General features: G+C 44.1%; 1 protein-coding gene across 5 annotated transcripts in view; it reads right to left on the bottom strand.

Moving 5' to 3' along the window:
- LOC308485334 (CD209 antigen-like protein D) overlaps window positions 1-16876 on the bottom strand; it is a 58202-nt gene extending 41326 nt beyond the window's left edge. The window contains exons 1-6 of one of the 5 annotated variants that reach the window (XM_081021083.1): window positions 16045-16150; window positions 13910-14002; window positions 9951-10040; window positions 9003-9113; window positions 7109-7207; window positions 3059-3145 (exon numbers count right to left, since the gene is read on the bottom strand). In XM_081021083.1, the coding sequence (XP_080877209.1) occupies window positions 3059-3145; window positions 7109-7207; window positions 9003-9113; window positions 9951-10040; window positions 13910-13994 (472 nt within the window). In that variant the 5' untranslated portion in view covers window positions 13995-14002; window positions 16045-16150. Of the gene's footprint in view, window positions 1-3058; window positions 3146-7108; window positions 7208-9002; window positions 9114-9950; window positions 10041-13909; window positions 14003-15284; window positions 15412-15783; window positions 16016-16044; window positions 16151-16584 lie in introns of those variants that run through there. The other 4 variants (XM_081021080.1, XM_081021079.1, XM_081021081.1 and 1 more) reach the window with 4 other exon arrangements.
- Between the last annotated feature and the right edge of the window lie 4382 nt (window positions 16877-21258).

The following is a 21258-nucleotide window of genomic DNA, read 5'->3' as shown; positions in this document are numbered from 1 at the left end:
ACACAGTTCTTGTAGAGCAAAGGTCCTAGTACGTGGTGCATGAAGGCTTGGAAACAGTGACTTCCGCACTGCAAACCGAAGGGAATGACTAGATACTCAAACGCCCCCATCGGAGTGAACATGGTGGCCTTCCACTCATCCCCCTCTCGCATTCAAATGAGGTTGTATGCCCCCCGGAGGTCCAGTTTGGTGAAAATCTTCCCTTTCTGCACCCGGGCCAGAACATCGTCGATCCTCGGCATTGGGAAAGCCACCGGTTCCGTCAGGCTGTTCAGGATTCTAAAGTTCAGTACACGCCTCCTTTCTTTAGTCGATTTCTTGTCCACGAAGAACACGGGGCTCCCCCCTGCCCCCTTGGATTCCCTGATGAACCCCCTTCTTAGATTTTTCTCAATAAACTCCTTTAGGTCCTTGAGCTCTCCCTCCGACATGGAATAGGTCTTTCCCACCGGCAACGTGGCCCCCGGGACCAGGTTGATCTGACAATCATATGGTCGATGCGGCGGCAACGCGTCCATCTCTTTCTTGCTGAACACCTCCTGTAGATCCCTGTAACACGACGGGATCTCGGTCGTCCCTGCTCTGCATGCTGCTGCCCTCCTGCCCTCCCTTTGTTGAGGTTGCCCTTGAGTCAGGCAGTTCTCCATGCAGTGCGTCGAACCGAACGTCAGGGACCGTTGGTGCCAGGAAACCACCGGATCGTGCAAAGCCAACCAGCTCATGCCCAATATGATAGGCGGACCTGCCAGTGTGGCCATGTGAAAGGCGATGACCTTGGAGTGGGTAGCCACCCGCATTCGCATTGGAGGTGTTTGATGCATCACTTCACCTCCCAGCAGTTCTCTTCCATCAATTGTGGTCACTTGCAGCGGAAAATCCAAAGGCCTCAGGTTCAGTTGGTGCTGTGCTGCAAACTCCTTGCTAAAAAAGGACACTGAAGCACCAGAATCAACTAGCGCCAACTCCTCCACCGCCTGTCCATTTGGGAGTTCTAGGACCACCTTCAACACTATGCTTGCTTTGGGGTGCCCAAACCGAGGATTTTCTGTGTTGCTCCCGCCTGGCTATTGCCCCGGTCCACCACCAGCCAGGCTTCTTCGTTTCCCGAAGGCTGGGCTTCCTCTGCCTCCGCCTGTTGGGTGGCCCCCACCATTTCCTGCCAGTTACGACGCTCTGGACACACTCTGGCAAAGTCCCCAGTTTTCTGACACACAAAACATCTTTTTGCCGCTTGCCAGTCTTTTTTCTCCTTCCCGCCCGAACGTTGGCCTTTCAAACTCTCCCGCGCCCGGGCTGTGCCTCTCTCCATAGGCTCCTGCTCTTGTTGACATTCTGAGGAAGCTGCAGGCATCTCAAGAATGCGGTCACCATGGAAACTCCGCTCTCTGCCTTGCTTCCTTTCCCGTCATCTGGCTTCCTGTCTCAAACCCACCCCAAGAGCAGCCTTCATTAATTCGTCCATATTTTTAGGGTGTGTGCCCCTTGCAAGCTCGTCCTTAATTTCTGGGTTAAGTCCATTTTTAAACAAAGCTTGTACAGGGTCTGCCTCTAAATCCCAACCCAGTTTCTGCACGTGCATAGCAAATTCTGACCAGTAACTGCGTACCGTGGATCTGCCTTGTTTCAAAGCCAAAAGCTCCTCCTGCATCTTGTCAATTAAACTTTGATCTGCATAGATAAAGTCCATAGCTTGCCAAAACTTGGCCACATTTCTGAGGGCTTCATTATTTGAGGCTATTAACGGCCGGATCCAACTTCAAGCCCCTACCGCCAGGTGTCTAATTATGTGAGCAACTTTCTGGGCATCGTTCCCAAACTTGGCCGATTCAAGCTCTAAAAAAATCTCATTTCGGTTTTGAAATCCAAGTAACTTTCTGGGTCGCCATGGAACCGTTCCACCCACACTGACTTGCCCCCATCTGCCGATAGCCCACCTGTGGGTTCTCTCTGAGCAGCACTGGCTTCTTCCAGACGGGCCTGCAAGTCGGACGATCTCTGTTCCAGAGCGACATTTCACTTTCTCAGCTCCAGGACCTCCTTCTCCATTCTGAGGCTTATTCCTTATTCCACCAGCTTTCCAGCAGCAAATTGGGGACGCAGCATGCTGTAAGAGGTGTGTGCTGCCAAGCCGGCATAGATAAAAACTCCAGGCTTGCTGCCAGTTACAATCTCTTTGATTTATTTACAAAGTTCAAAGGAACATCTCCAGTGCTTCAGAGCATGTCCGACCCTGTTGGCAAAGATGCCGCGTCTGGTTTCTTTTTACTTTTTCTTGCCCAACATGCAAGTCTGCGGAAACCACGCCTCTGATTTCCTCTGTTTACAGAATGACTAGTTGCGGGCTCATCCTCCCCCCTCCCTGCCTCCTCTTCGCTGTCAGACGACAGACTACTAATAATCTCTTTCGGCTCTCTATAAGTGCTGGTCTCTCCCCTTAGCTCTTTCCCTGTTTGCCTCTCCCTGACAATGCGTTCATTCCCATTCTTTGCTCTCGCATCTAAAGCTTTATAGACAATTTTATAATCACTTTACCTATTATGTGTTCAGTGGCCAAGGGGTCAATTCACTATGTGAGTGGGCTTGAGGGTTTCTGTCTGATGATGGGCTTGTGAAACAGGAGAGAGATTTTGCTGTTGCACGAATCACCCCACTGCCCAGCAGTCTCTCTGACCAAGTTGGCGAAAGTTGCCTTCAAAGTGCTGCTCATGAATCTTTCTCTTTCAGTTGACCTCTTTTGATTGTCTCTGCAGAGGCAGGGCTCTCATGGGTGAAAATAATAAAGAACAGGTCTTTTACCTTACCTGTTTTGATTGTCTCTGCTATAGCAAAGAATGGAAAAGTCTTTTCTTTCCTAACCATAGAGGCTAAGTCAATTCAAAGGTTCAGGAGAGGTGAACTAAATATCTCTGATGTTTCTCTAGGGTGGCCCCATGCAAAGGAGCGCAGCACTCTGCTCTGGCTCTAAGAGTTTCCAGCTAGAGGAGGGGCTTTCAGCTGGGGCAGAATCAGGGCAGGTTCCCACTGCACTACTATTCTTCAGCATCGTAGGGTAGCTTACCAATTTCTTTTTGCAGTTCATCATTTTTGTTGGCAAGATACAGCAATTCCTCTGATACGTTTTGAGCTACAGCGAGTATTCCGAAGTCTAAAAGATTTGAAATAGTTTAAGGCAAAAGAGTATCTGAAATAACAATCTGCAAATATTAAGAAACCATTTTCAAAAATTTTCAAACATTTTAAGACCCATGCAATCCACTATCCTATTCTCATATTAAAAGTGGCTCATGAAGTATCTCTAATGTTCCCCTGCTATGTTCTCATTTTCTGCAGGGAATCACAGGGTCACAAACCAATTCCCCACTGAGTCACACAGTAAAGCCAAATATACAAAGATTACTTTGCAGTTTTCTATTATGCTTTGTCCCCTTCATGGATCAGTGCCTTGCTGTGGCGAAGGGGCTTGAATAACTCAGAGAAGCTATGAGCTATGCCATGCAGGGCCACCCTGATGGACAGGTCATAGTGGAGTGTTTTGACCAAACATGATCCACCTGGAGCAGGAACCGGCAAGCCACTCTAGTATCCCTGCCAAGAAAACCCCATGGAAAAAGACAATAGGCATATAAAAGTTATGACGCTGGAAGATGAGCCCCTCAGGTCGGAAGGTGTCCAACATGCTACTGAGGAAGAGCGGAGGAGAAGTACAAGTAGAGCGGAGGACAAGTACAAGTAGATTCAGAGCTGATGAAGTGGCTGGGCCAAAACCAAAAGGTCACTCCGTTGTGAATATGCTTGCAAGCGAAGGGAAAGTCCAATGTTGTAAATAAAAATATTGCATAGGAACATGAAATGTAAGAACCATGAACCTTGGTAAGCTGGATGTGGTCAAAAATGAGATGGCAAGAATAAATATTGACATCCTGGCATCAGTGAACTAAAATGGATGGGAATGGGCAAATTCAGTTTGGATGACCATCATATCTACTACTATGGGCAAGAATCCCATAAAAGAAATGGAGTGGCCCTCACAGTCAACAAAAGAATGGTGAAAGCTGTACTGGGATGCAATCTCACAAATGACAGAATGATCTCAATACGAATCCAAGGCAGACCTTTTAACACGACAGTAATCCAAGTTTATGCACTAACTACTGCTGCTGAAGAAACTGAAATTGATCAGTTCTATGAAGACTTACAACACCTGCTAGAAATGACACCAAAGAAGGATGTTCTTCTCATTATAGGGGGTTGGAATGCTAAAGTAGGGAGATTCAAGAGCTAAAAGGAACAACTGGCAAGTTTGGCCTTGGAGTTCAAAATGAAGCAGGGCAAAGGCTAATAGAGTTCTGCCAAGAGAATAAGCTGGCCATCACAAACACTCTTTTCCAACAACACAAGAGACGACTCTACACATGGATATCACCAGATGGGCAGCATCAAAATCAGATTGATTATATTCTCTGTAGCCAAAGATGGAGAACCTCTATATACTCCGCAAAAACAAGACCTGGAGCTGACTGTGGCTCAGATTATCAGCTTCTTGTAGCAAAATTCAAGCTTAAACTGAAGAAAGTAGGAAAAACCATTGGGCTGGTAAGATACAATCTAAATCAAATCCCTTATGAATACATAGTGGAAGTGAGGAACAGGTTTAAGGATTTAGATTTGGTGGACAGAGTGCCTGAAGAACTATGGATGGAGGCTCATAACATTATACAGGAGGCAGCAACGAAAACCATCCCAATGAAAAGGAAATGCAAGAAAGCAAAGTGGCTGTTCAATGAGGCCTTACAAATAGCAGGGGAGAGAAGGCAAGCAAAATGCAAGGGAGATAGTGAAAGATACAGGAAATTGAATGCAGATTTCAAAAAAAATAGCAAGGAGAGACAAGAAGGCCTTCTTAAATGACCAATGCAAAGAAATAGAGGGAAACAATAGAATGGGAAAAACCAGAGATCTGTTCAAGAAAATTGGAGATATGAAAGGAACATTTCATACAAAGATGACCATAATAAAGGACAAAAGTGGTAAGGACCTAACAGAAGCAGAAGACATCAAGAGGTGGCAAGAATACACAGAGGAATTATACCAGAAAGACATGGCTGTCTCGTACACCCCAGGTAGTGTGGTTGCTGACCTTGAGCCAGACATCCTGGAGAGTGAAGTCAAATGGGCCTTAGAAAGCACTGCTAATAATAAGGCCAGTGGAAGTGATGATATTCCAGCTGAACTATTTAAAATTTTAAAAGATGATGCTGTTAAGGTGCTACACTCAATATGCCAGCAAGATTGGAAAACTCAGCAGTGGCCAGAGGATTGGAGAAGATCAGTCTACATCCCCATCCCAAAGAAGGGCAGTGCCAAAGAATGCTCCAGCTACAGAACAATTGCACTCATTTCACACGCTAGCAAGGTTATGCTTAAAATTCTACAAGACAGGCTTAAGCTGTATGTGGACAGAGAACTCGCAGAAGTGCAAGCTGGATTTCGAAGGGACAGAGGAACCAGAGACCAAATTGCAAACATGCGCTGGATTATGGAGAAAGCTAGAGAGTTCCAGAAAGACATCTACTTCTGCTTCATTGACTATGCAAAAGCCTTTGACTGTGTCGACCACGGCAAACTATGGCAAGTTCGTAAAGAAATGGGAATGCCTGATCACCTCATCTGTCTCCTGAGAAATCTCTATGTGGGACAAGAAGCTACAGTTAGAACTGGATATGGAACAACTGATTGGGTCAAAATTGGGAAAGGAGTACAACAAGGCTGTATATTGTCTCCCTGCTTATTTAACTTATATGAAGAAATCATCATGCGAAAAGCTGGGCTGGATGAATCCCAAACCGGAATTAAGATATCAGATATGCAGATGACACAACCTTGATGGCAGAAAGGGAGGAGGAATTAAAGAACCTTTTAATGAGCGTGAAAGAGGAGAGCGCAAAATATGGTCTGAAGCCCAACATCAAAAAAACGAGGATCATGGCCACTGGTCCCATCACCTCCTGGCAAATAGAAGGGGAAGAAATGGAAGCAGTGAGAGATTTTACTTTCTTGGGCTCCATGATCACTGCAGATGGTGACAGCAGTCACGAAATTAAAAGAATCCTGCTTCTTGGGAGGAAAGCAATGACAAACCTAGACAGCATCTTAAAAAGCAGAGACATCACCTTGCCAACAAAGGTCTGTATAGTAAAAGCTATGGTTTTCCCAGTAGTGATGTATGGAAGTGGGAGCTGGACCATAAAGAAGGCTGATCGCCGAAGACTCTTGAGAGTCCCATGGACTGCAAGAAGATCAAGCCAATCCATTCTTAAGGAAATCAGCCCTGAGTGCTCACTTGAAGGACAGATCCTGAAGCTGAGACTCTAATACTCTGGCCACCTCATGAGAAGAGAAGACTCCCTGGAAAAGACCCTGATGTTGGGAAAGATGGAGGGCACAAGGAGAAGGGGACGACAGTGGACGAGATGGCTGGACAGTGTTCTTGAAGCTACAAACATGAGTTTGACCAAACTGCGGGAGGCAGTGGAAGATAAGAGTGCCTGGCGTGTTCTGTTCCATGGGGTCATGAAGATTCAGACATGACTAAACAACTAAACAACGACAACAACATTATGCTTTGTGAGATCTAAGAAAATAGAGGTGCCAAAACTCTTTTTCTGATGAATACTGGGTTGCATTCCACATAATTCTAAGGAGGACATTATGTCAGTGCAGGAATTTCTCCTTGTGCAATGCAATCTTCAGCCCCTTTCCCTCCAATCTGTTCCCCACCCTGCAGAGCAGCTTTGGTGATGGCATGCAGGGAGAAGGGGGGGCAAAGTTCCCTTGTGCCAGTGCTAAAATCTTGCAGTAGCACAAACATTGTGAATTACAATTTGATGGGGAAGGACAGCATTTCTAGTGGGGGGATGTGAGAATCACAACCATCTGCTTTTCTTCCTGCTGAGCAATGAAACGTGATAAACTCTATTGGGTGATGAGTTTCATTGAATAAATGTATTGCTTACACAATATGAATCCCAAAGTGAACTACAGGAATTGAAGCCTGTTTAAATTAAACAAGGTCTAGCAAAAGTGAGGATGTGCATAAAAAAATGCTTACCATCCTTGTCTTCATGGATTGTATCAAGCCCAACAACAAAGGTCCGAATGATATCCATTGCCATTTGAAACTCCGCTCTTCTTTTTAGTTCCTTTTGATCTAAGGATGAAGTAGGTAGAAAAGAAATGATTAAATTGTCTGATTAACTGGGGGAGGGGATACTTGGTTTCAAACTGCTTTTAATATTCAATTTAAATTGCTGACTTGTAACGCAAATAAGAAATCAAATCAACAAAACCATGGCTATGACTTTTATTAATATTTTCTGCTCTCAGCCCTTGATAGCGGCTGCCCTGCTGATCTGAAGTCCTGTTTCCATTTGGCCTGTTACTTCTGTCATTAGATGGTTTGGCCTCCCTTTGAGAGGTTTGGATTTTTGGTTGTCTAGATACACCTGTCCTCTTGGTCCTACAGTCTTGCATTTGCCAGGCTGCCTCATGCTCTGCCACATGCTTAAAATATGCAAATTCTTGGATCATTTGATTCCCCCCCCCCCCCCCGAGCTTTGCTTACTTTCAAGTGCCCTTTAAAAATGAATTAGGTGTTCAAATAGGTCAAGGGCTCATCTATCCAATGCTATTTTTCTGCAAAAAAAGGTGCTGGAACTCAGCATTAATGCCTCCCTTCTTCTCTTAAAATGGCCACAACGCCCACCTGAGAGGGGCCAGAACAGGGTCCAGATCAATTTCAGCTGAAAAAGCCCTGCATATATTTCGATATTTAGGTAGGCTCTGGACCCACCCAATTGGCCATGGCCTTTTCCTTTGCAGCCTGTTTTCCCCAAGCACTTTCCTTCAGGGGACTGGAGCCCTAGCAGAGGGCAGGCTTGCGAGGATCAGGAATTGGGCCTGCAGCGACGCAATGGCACTCTTTCTCCCCCTGGCACCGCTGTGCCAGACTCAGTTTCCCTTCCCTCAGGTGAATTCCCCCAATGGAGAATGAATCACGAGCAACTGTGGCTTTTACTTTTGGGAAAACAGGTTGCAAACAAACTTTATTACAACAGATGTAAACAAGGAGTTTTGGTTCTTCTTCCACAGAAATGTAACAAACAGTGAGGTTATTAACTGCGTGATGCTGATGCTTTTTATTAAAACATATACTGTTTCAAGTTATAGGCTGTATGCTATGCAGGCTTAAGGTTACTTCCTTTTACACATCTTTCATAGATCAGACTTTTCCACACACATTTCAGGAAATTAGGATTTTAACTGGACTGTTTCCTTACAGACCCTCAAATCCTCCTTAGCCTTGGAATCACTATTGCCCTTTCCAGTCAGAGTATCCCCTCTGAGGACCCTTTTTTCCTGTAAACAGCTTGTGGGACTGTGTCTTGTCTATTTTAACAGAGTTCTGCGATTCAGAACCTTAGAGCATATACTGAGAGTTCTCAGCTCTCTTCAGCTCTACCACCTGTCAGAACAAACTCTCCTAACAGAATCCAACTCACAGACTGAATTCCTCTCTCCCACTCCCTCACTCCACTCCAATTGCCTCCCTTGGAATGCTGGCCAATCAGGCGCTGTTGTTAGTTAAGTGTTTGCTGGTGGGGGGGGACACTAGATGACTCAACCTGCTCAGAAAAGAAACGTTTCCATCACAGGGCTTTCCCACAAGCAAATGAGGATTAGTTGGGAAAGGGAATTGTCCAGGGTGTCCCAGGGACTTGTGTTATCCTGTGCTTCTGTTCCAAGTGCTGGAACTCACTTATTCAGGGAGAACAAAACAGTGCCATTGCTCTCAGTGGGTGACAGCTGTAACTCACCCCCAGAAATCAAAGAGAGATGAAAGGGGTAAATGGAAGGTGGATCCTGCCATCTCTTTTTGGAAATGCTATTGACATTTAAGCAAAGCACATGACATTAGTTGCAAAGTATGCTAATTATGTACTTACATAGAAGGAAAAGCAGCAGTGTCATGGCAGTAAGGATGAAAATCTCAAGTATTATATATCTTTCACCCGTTGGAGATTCTAAGAAGGTAACCACGTCTTGAAAAACAGATGCTTGAAGAAAGAAAATTCTGATTTAGCCATCAGTAGCCAACAGTGTTCTTGAAGCTACCAACATGAGTTTGACCAAACTGCGGGAGGCAGTGGGAGACAGGAGTGCCTGGCGTGCTCTGGTCCATGGGGTTACAAAGAGTCAGACACGACTAAATGACTAAACAGCAACAAGCCAACATACCATTGCCACTCCAGGGAAAAGGGTTTCCATATGCTGTGATAGCCATCAGGCAGAGACAGTCAACTGTTCAAGAGGTGGTAATCTGGGTGGTTGAGCATGTGGAGGAAGTAAGGGGAGATACCTTGCTGCTTGAGGAAACTTTTCTGACCAATGTCTGGATCAGAAGACCGTAGCCTTTGATACTAAAGGACTTTCTGCCCACTAGGCAAATGACAAGATGCTCCCTCCAAACACATAATTCCACATACAGAAGCTGGGCTGGACTGGCCATTGGCTGATATTTTGATGCTGCTGATGGGGCAGCAGACTAACTGAGGAGGTGCAGTGCAGCTTGTGTGGTCTACCCATCTCTACCCACCCCAGCACCTGCTACCTGAGGCAACTGCCTCATTCTTCCTAATGGTAGAGCCATTCCTGGCTGCACACAGTAAAGGAACACCACAGCCAGCAGCAAAGAGTAGGCTGAATCCTGGGGTTTCTGTGGGGCTTAGTGGATCTCTGGCACCCAAAGAGCTGTGTGGGCTCTTCTCTGCACTCCTCCCTAGCACAACATGTCTGGCTCCACTCCCTGCCTGTCTCTCCATCAACTTCCCTTTCCCATGCATTCCTCTACTTTATGAGAAACCTCATCCCATATGACTGTGCTGTATACAGACCACGAGTTTCAGTTGTTGTTGGTGTTGCTGCTGCTGAATCCTTTCTGGATGCTTCATCAATTCCGGACTTTTCCATCCTCTCAGTTGCATCTGTGAAACAATAAGCTATTATAACGACTATGAACACATTGGTTGGATGGTGGGTCTTTTCCCTTCCAAGCTCAGAGTATTAGTCTCTTGTCAAGCATGAAAGCTCACAAAATTTGCTTTTATTCTCCTGCACTTAATCTCCCTATTACAGGAACATAATTTTTAAAATAGATGCACATCTACAAATGTCAAGGATTTCATCGGTACAACGTTGAAATGGACAACAACATCAGGCCAAAAATATGTCTCAATGAGGCATTTCCAACATTAAACTTTGGCATCTATCAGTATTAGACAATCATTTCCTGTAAAGACATTGTTGAGTCCAATAGAACTGAAATGTCTTTCTTTTTCTTTTGCTGGATCAGTCTCCATCTTATACCAAAAAGATGTTCCATATGGATTCAAAGGTATTGAAAAATGTTTTAGATAATATAGCATTCTCATTTGCATTATATTCTTCTCTAAGCTCCTGGATATCTAGTTTATGGAACTTCAGCAAGCATTTGCAAAGAACAGTTACGGGTTTGATTCATATGTTCTCTCTATATTTATTTTATGGGGTAAACCAAATTTGGGGCAATCTTCTTTGTGGAAGAAATGGGTTGATTGTGATATCTGTACATTAGATCAGCTGATAAGATCAGATGGAGAATTTTTGGTTCTGTTTATATTGCAGCTGAAATCTCAGTTACTTGGTGCGTGCTGAAAATAAATATCTTGCTTCATAACATTTATTGGTGTTTATTTATAGACTGTCTGCTTTGAGTGCTTTGGCATCTATTGAATATCTGGAGGAAATAATACGATTTTCCCATAGATATCTGGTTGGCCATGGAGTGGTCAGGATACAGTACTGGATGGACTTTTCACATGATCTAGCACTCAGACTCTTCTTATGATTCCAAAAATCAGTTTGAAAGCAGGGGCCTTCCAGGTCTCTCCATTTGCCCCGCCTGTCTGTCAATCAATGTCATATGATGTCACTATTACTTACTGTGCCAAATTACCATGCCTAAAGGTCCAAATGCCTTTCATTTTTGTGTTTGTCCCTTTTCCAGCAGCAACCAGAGCTGTTTTCGTTAAGATACCAGCCCTCAGGCTGAAAGTGGCTTCCTCACAATACATTACCAGATGTTCACCATTTAATAGATTCTAAGGAGGGGAGACTACCCGTAACTTTCTTTAAAATGGTGGAGAACTTTAACTTGCTTGATATATGGAGATTTAAACACCCACTGGATAGAGAAATTACTTTTTTTCAGAACCAAAGCAATCCGTTGGACAAACCAACTTGATATGGATATCTAATGAACTATCATTGAGAAGAAAAAAGGAGAGATACAATCAAGGACATGTTCGGATCACAAACCAGTATTAGAGGAATTGAAAGGTGAAAAAAACCACACACATTTAGGTGGAGATTAAATGATGGACTTCTTGATAGCCAAACAATTTTACACAAAGCTGAAAAAGCTTTGAAAGACTATTTTGAGTTAAACTTAAATCAAGGAGTGGATCTGAAGGTTGTCTGGGATTCAAGTAAAGCGGTAATGTGGGGGTTTTTGATCCAACAAAATGCTTTCCAAAAAAAGATGAGAGAACAAAAACAAACAAACAAATGAGAACTGCTAGAAGAATTGATTAAAAATAAAAAAGAATTGATCAAAAAACCAAGAAAAGATTCAGTAAAGCAACCATAAAAATGTTATAAACACAATATTTGATGTTGGTAAATCAAGAAATTGAATGGAAGATTAAAATGCTATGGCGGAATTTTTTTTATTTTGCCAGTCAGCCACACAACCTGCAGGCATGGCAGCTAAAGAAAATATAAGACGTGAACTTAATAAATAAATGAAATATAGAAGGGAAAGTTTTAGATAATACGAAACACATAAGAAAGCAATTTGTAAGGTATAATTCAGAACTGTACTGAGCCGGCATAAATAATATTGAAGAATATTTAAAGCAAAATAACTTACCAAAAATCCCAAAAGAGAAACCTAATTCATTTAATGCACCTATAACTATGATGGAGTTACAACAGGCAATTCATCAAGCCAAAATGGGCAAAACACAGAGGCCAGATGGGTTACCAGCAAAGTACTATAAGAAACTACATGATTATCTAGCACAACCACTAAAAGATGTAACTAATGAGATATTAAATACAGCGGAAAGTGCCAGGTTCTTGGAAAGATGCTTACATTACACTGATTCTGAAACAAGACACAAATTTATTATGTGCCAAAAAATATAGGCTGGTCTTAGAAATGGCAGTGCGGATTCAATCACTCTGAAAGCGACTATTGGTCTGAGGCTGGCAGGGGTAAGAGGGGAGAGTGCCAGGGCTAGGCACCCCCCCCCCCGAAAGCCTCACTCTGGCAGAAGCACCAATCTCCTGCTGCCCTCCTGGAAACCTTGCCAGAAGGCAGTTGGGGGGGAGTGCGGTTGAGAGCACTCGCAGCTTTAACACGACCCTACGAGGTATGTTTGGCATGCATATCTGTGGTATGAGAAGGTTAAAGTACATAGAGCTTTCTTAAATCATGTTGTAAGAAAATCGGTTTATGAGGTATGGGAAAAATATAAAAATCTACCAGAACAAAAAACACCATGGTGGCTCTCACCACTAGAAGTGATACCCTTAAAAAAAATTGAATATGAGAAATGACTGGGGAACGTATAAAGAGCTGTTAATGGAAGTAGAACTCCAATTGAAATTGAAGATGTCTGAGGACATAAGAGAATTACTAACTGACTGATTTCAACACCATCAACTTAATTAAATATTCAAGATGGACAAAAAGAATGGCTTTTCTAATGGAACCTCTAAATTTGAAAAAGAGCTGTTGAAGAACAAAACAAATTTACTCTCAAGAATATATAAATTAACACTAGAATGTTATACAAAAGATGAGCAGGTTAAATCAGCAATGATACACTGGGTGAAAGATTTTGGGTATAATATACAACTTGCAGCATGGGAGAACTTAGGGAATTGGAATTTAAAATTCACAGCATGTTGCACACTGTAAGGAAATTATACGAAAATGATATATCATTGGTATTTAACTCCCAGTCAATTAGCAAAACTGTATAAATCAGGGTCAAATATATGTTGGAAATGTAAGGAAAAAGAAGGCACCTTTTATCAAATGTGGTGGACATGTAAGGTAGTAAAATAATTTTGGGAAATTATATTTAATGAATTGGGGGGGAGTTTAATCCCCCCCCTAAAAACCCCCAAAGCTTTTCTTTTAGGGACTCTAGGTGCTGAAATCCCAAAGGAGCAGAAAAGACTATGTACATGACCACGACTGCGAGGATGTTATTGGCCCAGAGATGGAAAGAAGATGAAGTCCCTACCAGAGAAGAATGGCAGATAAATTTGGTGAATTATGCCGAAATGGCAAAAAAGAACAAAAGAATCAGAAATCAGGAAAGTTTTAAGGAATGGGGAAAGTTTATAATCTATCTTTAAAACCATTGGAAACAGCTAAAATTCTTAGTGCGGTTGGAATACCACTTGTAGTTTAATGGGGAATTTTGGACATAATAGAAATGTAAAAGATTTGGATTATTATAAAAGATGCAGGAGGAAATGACTAAAAATCGGACCCATAAAGGGGAGGAGGGAAGTCCAGGGGATTCTTTGGAATCTTGTTTTTGTACTGTATGTTGATATGTGATTGTAAAATTTTACTTTGAAAAACCAAATAAATAAATTTACAAAAGAAACAGAAAAAAGACTTTGGAGACCACAAGTTGGACATGGAAAAGAAGCAGACAGAACCTGTGCATTTCCCATGCATTCCTCTACTTTATGAGAAACCTCATCCCATATGACTGTGCAGTATACAGACCATCAGTTATAGTTGCTGATGGTGCTGCTGCCGATAGTGTTGTAGGCTCTGCGGGCGCTGGCTCTGCGGGCGCTGGCTCCTCCATCCTCTCAGCTAGAATAAGACAACAACAAATGGAGAACAAGATTATTGTAAAGTGGCATCAGTATTAGACCATCCTTTCCCGTAAAGACGTTGTTGAGTCCAATATAACTGAAACGTCTTTCTTTTTCTTTTGCTGGATCAATCTCAGTTTAAACCAAAAGAGATGTTCCACATGGATTCCAAGGCATTTTTAAATTTTTTAGGTAATATAGCACATTCTCATTTTGCATCCTATTCCTCTCTAAACCCCTGGACATCTAGTTTACAGGACTCCAGTAAGATGTTCACCATTTAATAGATAATGTGGGACCTATGAGGTCTTCAGATGTTCCTGGGTGCCAAATTCCTCCATCACAGGCCTCATGGTCAATGGTTGGGGGTCACGGGAATTGCAGACCAATAACATCTGGAGGGCCATTTGTCCCCCACCCTTGATGGAAAGTATATACATTTAATTATATCTCTATCTCCTGATCATCATTAAAGAAGAGGAGGAGGAGGAGGAGGAGGAGGAAGAGGAGGAGTTTGGACTTGATATCCCGCCTTTCACTCCCCTTAAGGAGTCTCAAAGTGGCTAACAATCTCCTTTCTCTTCCTCCCCCACAACAAACACTCTGTGAGGTGAGTGAGGCTGAGAGACGTCAAAGAAGTGTGACTAGCCAAGGTCACCCAGCTGCTGCAAGTGGAGGAGCGGGGATGCGAACCCGGTTCACCAGATTACGAGTCCACCGCTCTTAACCATTACACCACTGCTGGCTCTGCCTAGTACTCAATCTTTAATTCAATTAAAGATTGAGTACTAGATCTGATCTCTGTTGGACACATATAAATCCAATTGAACCTAGCAAGATTTGGACACCATGAGTTGGACCTGGAAAAGAAGTAGAGGTGAAGCTATTACCCAGGCTCTCCAAGTGTGTCATTTTGTTTTCTTTTTGCAAAGACCCAGCTTGACATCTGATGCTGTGGCTTAAAGAAAGGACTGTTGTCTAATCCCATTTCAATATGCAAGTAAATGGGTTTCCCAAAGACTTATATTTTCTGGATCATGATCCTAGATCTGGATTTACAAACTGGGCCCATGAATCAGAGCAGCGCACCTGTATTGCCAGGGAATAAAACAGAATGTGATGCTCCTGGTTTGCAATGTAGCTGGAGCTTTACTATAAGGGACATGGCTGTTTGAGAAGAAGCGAAAGCAACTTCATGGCTTGGCCAGCTATCAAACACCTGCCTGCATGGGGGAAGGAAGGAGGAACCAGTTGACTGGGAACAAGGAAAGTAACCTTACATTGACTGAACTGCACAGATAAAGAATGCAAATGAAGGCTCTCATGCCCACGTGCGTCGACTCCCAGGTCAGATCAAAGGATCGGAATTGAATTACATCATGAATTACATCTGTTGCCAGCTTGGCATGAGACCTTCACTATGGACTATATAAGGGCCAGCAGCTGAAGGGGACAGGGAGATCTTGATACATTGTTCTATGCTCCATTCCAGAATGTGAAGAGAACGACCACCTGCCAGTCTGAAGTGCCCCAGATAAGCCTTCCAGATCTCCATCGGCTGGAGAGACATGAAGAACAAAACCTATTCTAAGGTATTTTGCTTATTGGTTATATTGCTAGCTTTGTAGTTTAGTCCAGTTGCTGTTGGCTTTATATTGGACTCCATTCTAGGCTGCTGATCAATTTCTTTGCTAATGTTTATCAGTTAATAAGAGTTTGTCTCTACCTAAGAGTCTGTCAATTCTCTGTCCAGTGGAATCCAAAAAACCTGTTGCTTGCCTGGTTTTTGCTATTGGCCAAACAGCCAGTAGGGGACACTGGCAAGACAGCACCTGTGCACATCCTTATAATGTACCACCACTCAGTTTCATTGGATGACCCTGAGTTCTAGTATTTAAAAGAGAAAAACCATCTGTAGTTTATAAAAGCTCCCTATCATTTTCCCTCTTGGTGACCTTTCGGCCTTGGAATGAGTCCCTGCAAATACCATAGCTTGTAAGGAAAGTGTTCCACCCCTCAGACCTCTTTCTGTTTGGATACCTTGGTGCTGTCATGAAACAACCTTTTCTCTAATTTCTTCTTAAGGTTGTTTCATCCTCCCACTGGCTAAGAACCACCTCCCTTGTGATGTCAGGCATTCCAGAACTCCTCCCATTTAAGCTATACCATTTCCTGATTGGCTGCTCATTTTATCCAATCAGCATTCCACATAAAGCATAAACCCAGGCAAATGTTGGTTTCAGAGTTGATATTCTACTTATTTTTTTCAAAAGTTATTAGCTTTATTTTTTATTTAGGCTGGGTACATACTTTACCTTCAAAGCATATTCCCCAGAAGAATCCTTACTCCTCATAAACTCTGCTAGTAATATTGGAAAGCTTCCTGTCTCAACACTTGTACCAGGAAATATGGCAAAGTGCATTAGTGTAAATCTTCATTTGCAAAGTTAAAGCACAAAGAAAAGGAACAGAAACAGTCAAATTTCAACATTTTTGGTTCTACATTTATTGAATGCATCATCATCAAAACATATATGCCACCAGTGCTATTTTTCCAGAAAAAAGGGTACCAGAACTCACCATGAACACTTCCCTTGCTCTCTTATGATGGTGTCAACCTGAGAGGTGTCAGAAATGACCGCTCCCCGCTTAAAACGGGGGGCGCCCTTTGCGTGGACGCGCGCAGCCCCTAGATCTGGAGCGGCATAGGCTTGGCTTTGCCTTCCCTCAGGTGGGATACCTGGAGGTCTCCGCCTACCTCAGTCAGTTGTCCAATCCCACCTGGGGGAAGCGTTGCCAAGGAGACCAGGCCAGGTAGGGGAGGGATTACCTGCCCACACAATAGAGGGAGGATCTTACCTGGGAATCCTCACTTGGCTCCAGAGCTTCTCCCACCCTACCCACCCTCAGTTAATGCCTTATTTTGCAGGTTAACTTTTCTTCACAGGTTTTGCAGGTTAACTTTTCTTCGCAGGTATGCGGGCACTGCTACTTTAAGGTCGCTGTCAAAGGTCCGGAAAGGAATTTCCCTGCATTGGCAGGTTTCGCCTTTCCCGTAGCAAAACGTCACAACTTTGGCAGTATCAGGCCTTGGGCAGAATCCTTTTGTCCATCTTCCTCTTGCAGAGGCGATACCAGGGTTCCCTGTTAAAGGGGTTTCTGAAGGGAGGCTTTGACCGTATGCCGAAAGGTCGTCATTGCTCTCCCCTGCGGCGGCGGCGTAACGGGGGCGGCTATCTCTGCTTGAACATATGTTCTCCAGAGCCGGCCCATCCCCCCCCACACACACTGGATAACCCTGATGCTCCCTAGGTCCCCGGCTGGGGACTGGGGAGGGAGAACGCCCAATGCCTGAGCCAAGGTCTACCCACGTTTGAAATTTAATAAAGTTGTCGCCAATTTAATCCCATAGCACGTTGTCATGAGTCGTTATTCCACATGACGGGGGGACCGCGCGGATCTGGGGACTCCGTCTGTCCATGCAATGAGTTCAATGAGTTCCAGATGCAAAAAAGCCCTGCATGCAACTGACCTTCAGCCAATGGCAACTCATCGAGAACTGTACTTGGAAAGAAAGATAGATCTGCACAAACTCTGAATCAGTCTCATATGCTAGAAACCCCTCATGTATACTTGTTTCTCTTATTGTTTATTATGTTTTTGTATGTTTATATGTCACTACCAATAAAAATATTGTTCTAAAATGTTTTCTGTCATTTAAATCCTGTCCTTCTGTATAAAGATTCAAGAATCATATAATACTGGTTGTAAAGGTTCTCCAGTGGTTCCCAGTACATTTCCGAGCACAATTCAAAGTGTTGGTGCTGACCTTTAATGCCCTAAACGGCCTCAGCCCTGGATACCTGAAGGAGCGTCTCTACCCCCATAGTCCAGCCCAGATACTGAGGTCCATCTCCGAGGGTCTTCTGGCTGCTCCCTCACTGTAAGGTTGCAGTGAACTAGGCAGAGGGCCTTCTTGACAGTAGCACCTTCCCTGGGGAACACCCTTCCATCAGATGTCAAGGAGATTATGAACTACATAACTGTATTGGGAAGTTTTTAACACTTGACCTTTATTATGTTTTTATATTTTGCTGGAAGCTGCTCAGGGTGGCTGGGGAAACCTCGCCAGATGGGTGGTGTGGTGTACAATAATAATAATTGTATAATAATAATAGTGATGATAATAATAATAATAATAATAATAATAATAATAATAATAATAATAACATAAACCATTAAACACTTAACTAGAGGTAAATGTGTTTGTTCTATCCATTTATTTTAGACATAAGTTTACACATTCAGTGTTCAAACATATAACTCTATGTAACCTCTTCACTGAGAAAATTGAGTGGCTGCTATAACCAGGGCCGTCTTTAGCATATGCAGCGCCAGGTGCGCAAAGATCCGCCCAGCACCCCCAAATTTAGTTTAGCTCCCAAATCGATCTTCTTCCGGGGTGGTCACAAGATGAGAGAAAGTGACAGGAGGACACAAAGGGTGTGCGCGCACACACAGGAAGGAGATTGTGAGGGGGTCCTCTCTCACCTGCCACACCCCACAGGTTCTCCCCATGGGGAGGCCTTGGCCTGCCACCCCTCAGCCACAAAAATGACTCAACAACTGGAGCACTGCTTGCAATCATGCATGCCTCCATTGCCGCCTATCATCTGCCCGATCAGCATAACCAGCTGCGTGTCACTCACAATTGACGCAGCGGCAGCCAATACACAGCCGACAATCGCTGCTGACACTATCCTGCTCGCGGTAACACCCGTCCCAACGAGGCACAACCCATGTATAAGACAACCCCCTCCCCATTTTAGACTTAATTTGGGGGTTAAAAAAGGTTGTCTAAATAATACATGGAAAAATATGGTATTTATTATTCCATAAGAGATGATAGTTAAGAGCTTAGGTGGTTCCAGTGGCGGGCGCCTGGTGCCCCCCAGAATTCAGTGCCCGGGTGCACTGCACACCTTTCACACCCAAGTAAAGATGGCCCCGGCTATAACAGGGTCTTGATTTTGGACATTAAAGTAGTAAAGAAAGGGATCTATACTTCTTGGAAGGTGTCTCTTTGTGTTATGCCTTTAAATGCCCTCCAGTGTTTCATGAGACACTCATTTATTCTATCCGAGAGAGAGAGAGAGAGAGAGAGAGAGAGAGAGTCATAAAATCATAGAATCATAGAGTTGGAAGAGACCACAAGGGCCATCGAGTCCAACCCCCTGCCAAGCAGGAAACACCATCAGAGCACTCCTGACATATGGTTGTCAAGCCTCTGCTTAAAGACCTCCAAAGAAGGAGACTCCACCACACTCCTTGGCAGCAAATTCCAATGTCGAACAGCTCTTACTGTCAGGAAGTTCTTCCTAATGTTTAGGTGGAATCTTCTTTCTTGTAGTTTGGATCCATTGCTCCGTGTCCGCTTCTCTGGAGCAGCAGAAAACAACCTTTCTCCCTCCTCTATATGACATCCTTTTATATATTTGAACATGGCTATCATATCACCCCTTAACCTCCTCTTCTCCAGGCTAAACATGCCCAGCTCCCTTAGCCGTTCCTCATAAGGCATCATTTCCAGGCCTTTGACCATTTTGGTTGCCCTCCTCTGGACACGTTCCAGTTTGTCAGTGTCCTTCTTGAACTGTGGTGCCCAGAACTGGACACAGTACTCCAGGTGAGGTCTGACCAGAGCAGAATACAGTGGCACTATTACTTCCCTTGATCTAGATGCTATACTCCTATTGATGCAGCCCAGAATTGCATTGGCTTTTTTAGCTGCCGCGTCACACTGTTGGCTCATGTCAAGTTTGTGGTCAACCAAAACTCCTAGATCCTTTTCACATGTACTGTTCTCAAGCCAGGTGTCCCCCATCTTGTATTTGTGCCTCTCATTTTTTTTGCCCAAGTGCAATACTTTACATTTCTCCCTGTTAAAATTCATCTTGTTTGTTTTGGCCCAGTTCTCTAATCTGTCAAGGTCATTTTGAAGTGTGATCCTGTCCTCTGGGGTGTTAGCCACCCCTCCCAGTTTGGTGTCATCTGCAAATTTGATCAGGATGCCCTTGAGTTCATCATCCAAGTCGTTGATAAAGATGTTGAATAAGACCAGGCCCAAGACAGAACCCTGTGGCACCCCACTAGTCACTCTTCTCCAGGATGAAGAGGAACCATTGATGAGCACCCTTTGGGTTTGGTCAGTCAGCCAGTTACAAATCCACTGAGTGGTAGCATAGTCAAGACCACATTTTACCAGCTTATTTACAAGAATATCATGGGGCACCTTGTCAAATGCCTTGCTGAAATCAAGGTAGGCTACATCCACTGCATTCCCTTCATCTACCAGACTTGTAATTCTGTCAAAAAACGAGATCAGGTTAGTCTGACATGACTTATTTTTCAGAAATCCATGCTGACTATTGGTGATCACAGCATTCCTTTCTAGGTGCTCACAGACTGTTTGCTTAATGATCTGCTCCAGAATCTTCCCTGGTATTGATTTCAGACTGACTGGGTGGTAATTATTTGGGTCCTCTCTTTTCCCCTTTTTGAAAACAGGGACAACATTTGCCCTCCTCCAGTCTGCCGGGACTTCGCCTGTTCTCCAGGAATTCTCAGAGATGACTGCCAGTGGTTTTGAGATCACATCTGCCAGTTCTTTTAATACTCTTGGATGCGGAGAGAGAGATGGGTGTTGTGAAGGAGCACTTGTGGTGAGAGAAAGCCCGAGTGAGGTGGCCAGTGAGTCGGCAAAGGAGGCAGGATTCTGAGCGCAGTGGGACTGCTCCACCTGCCATCCTCCTGGCCAGCCCTGCCCTGCCCAGCCTGCCAGTGGGGGCATCAGCATGGTTGGCGCTTTCTTCAAAAGCACAGTGGCTGCTGCTGCTCCAGCCCTCCTCCTTTCCCCGGTGTACTGGTTGCCTCCTCTTCCTGGAGCCTCTTTGTGTGTACTTGGGCACACTGCTGCAGCAATGGTGTAGCTAGGGCTTTTGCACAGCAGCAGGCTCCCCTGGGGGTGAATCAAATACCCCTTCCCCAAACAAACCACTGCAAGTTAATGTGTGGTGGGTGAGACTCCCCTGAAACAGCCTTCGCTATTCTGCTTTCGCTATTGGGCACTGGTAGAAAAAGAGCTCCCTTAACTTCTTCGCTTGCAGCTGCTGAGAAACGTAGGAGGGTGGAAACATAAGACAAAAGATTGCAACCGGCTGTGCTTCAGCCCTCGCTCGGTTCCCATGTCAGGTC

The sequence above is a fragment of the Podarcis pityusensis genome (genome assembly GCF_964106645.2).
Source record: "Podarcis pityusensis genome assembly, chromosome: 9".
In the NCBI taxonomy this organism is placed as follows: domain Eukaryota; kingdom Metazoa; phylum Chordata; class Lepidosauria; order Squamata; family Lacertidae; genus Podarcis; species Podarcis pityusensis.
The sequence above is the reverse complement of the archived record's forward strand: the minus strand, read 5'-3'. Positions and strand labels throughout refer to the sequence as shown.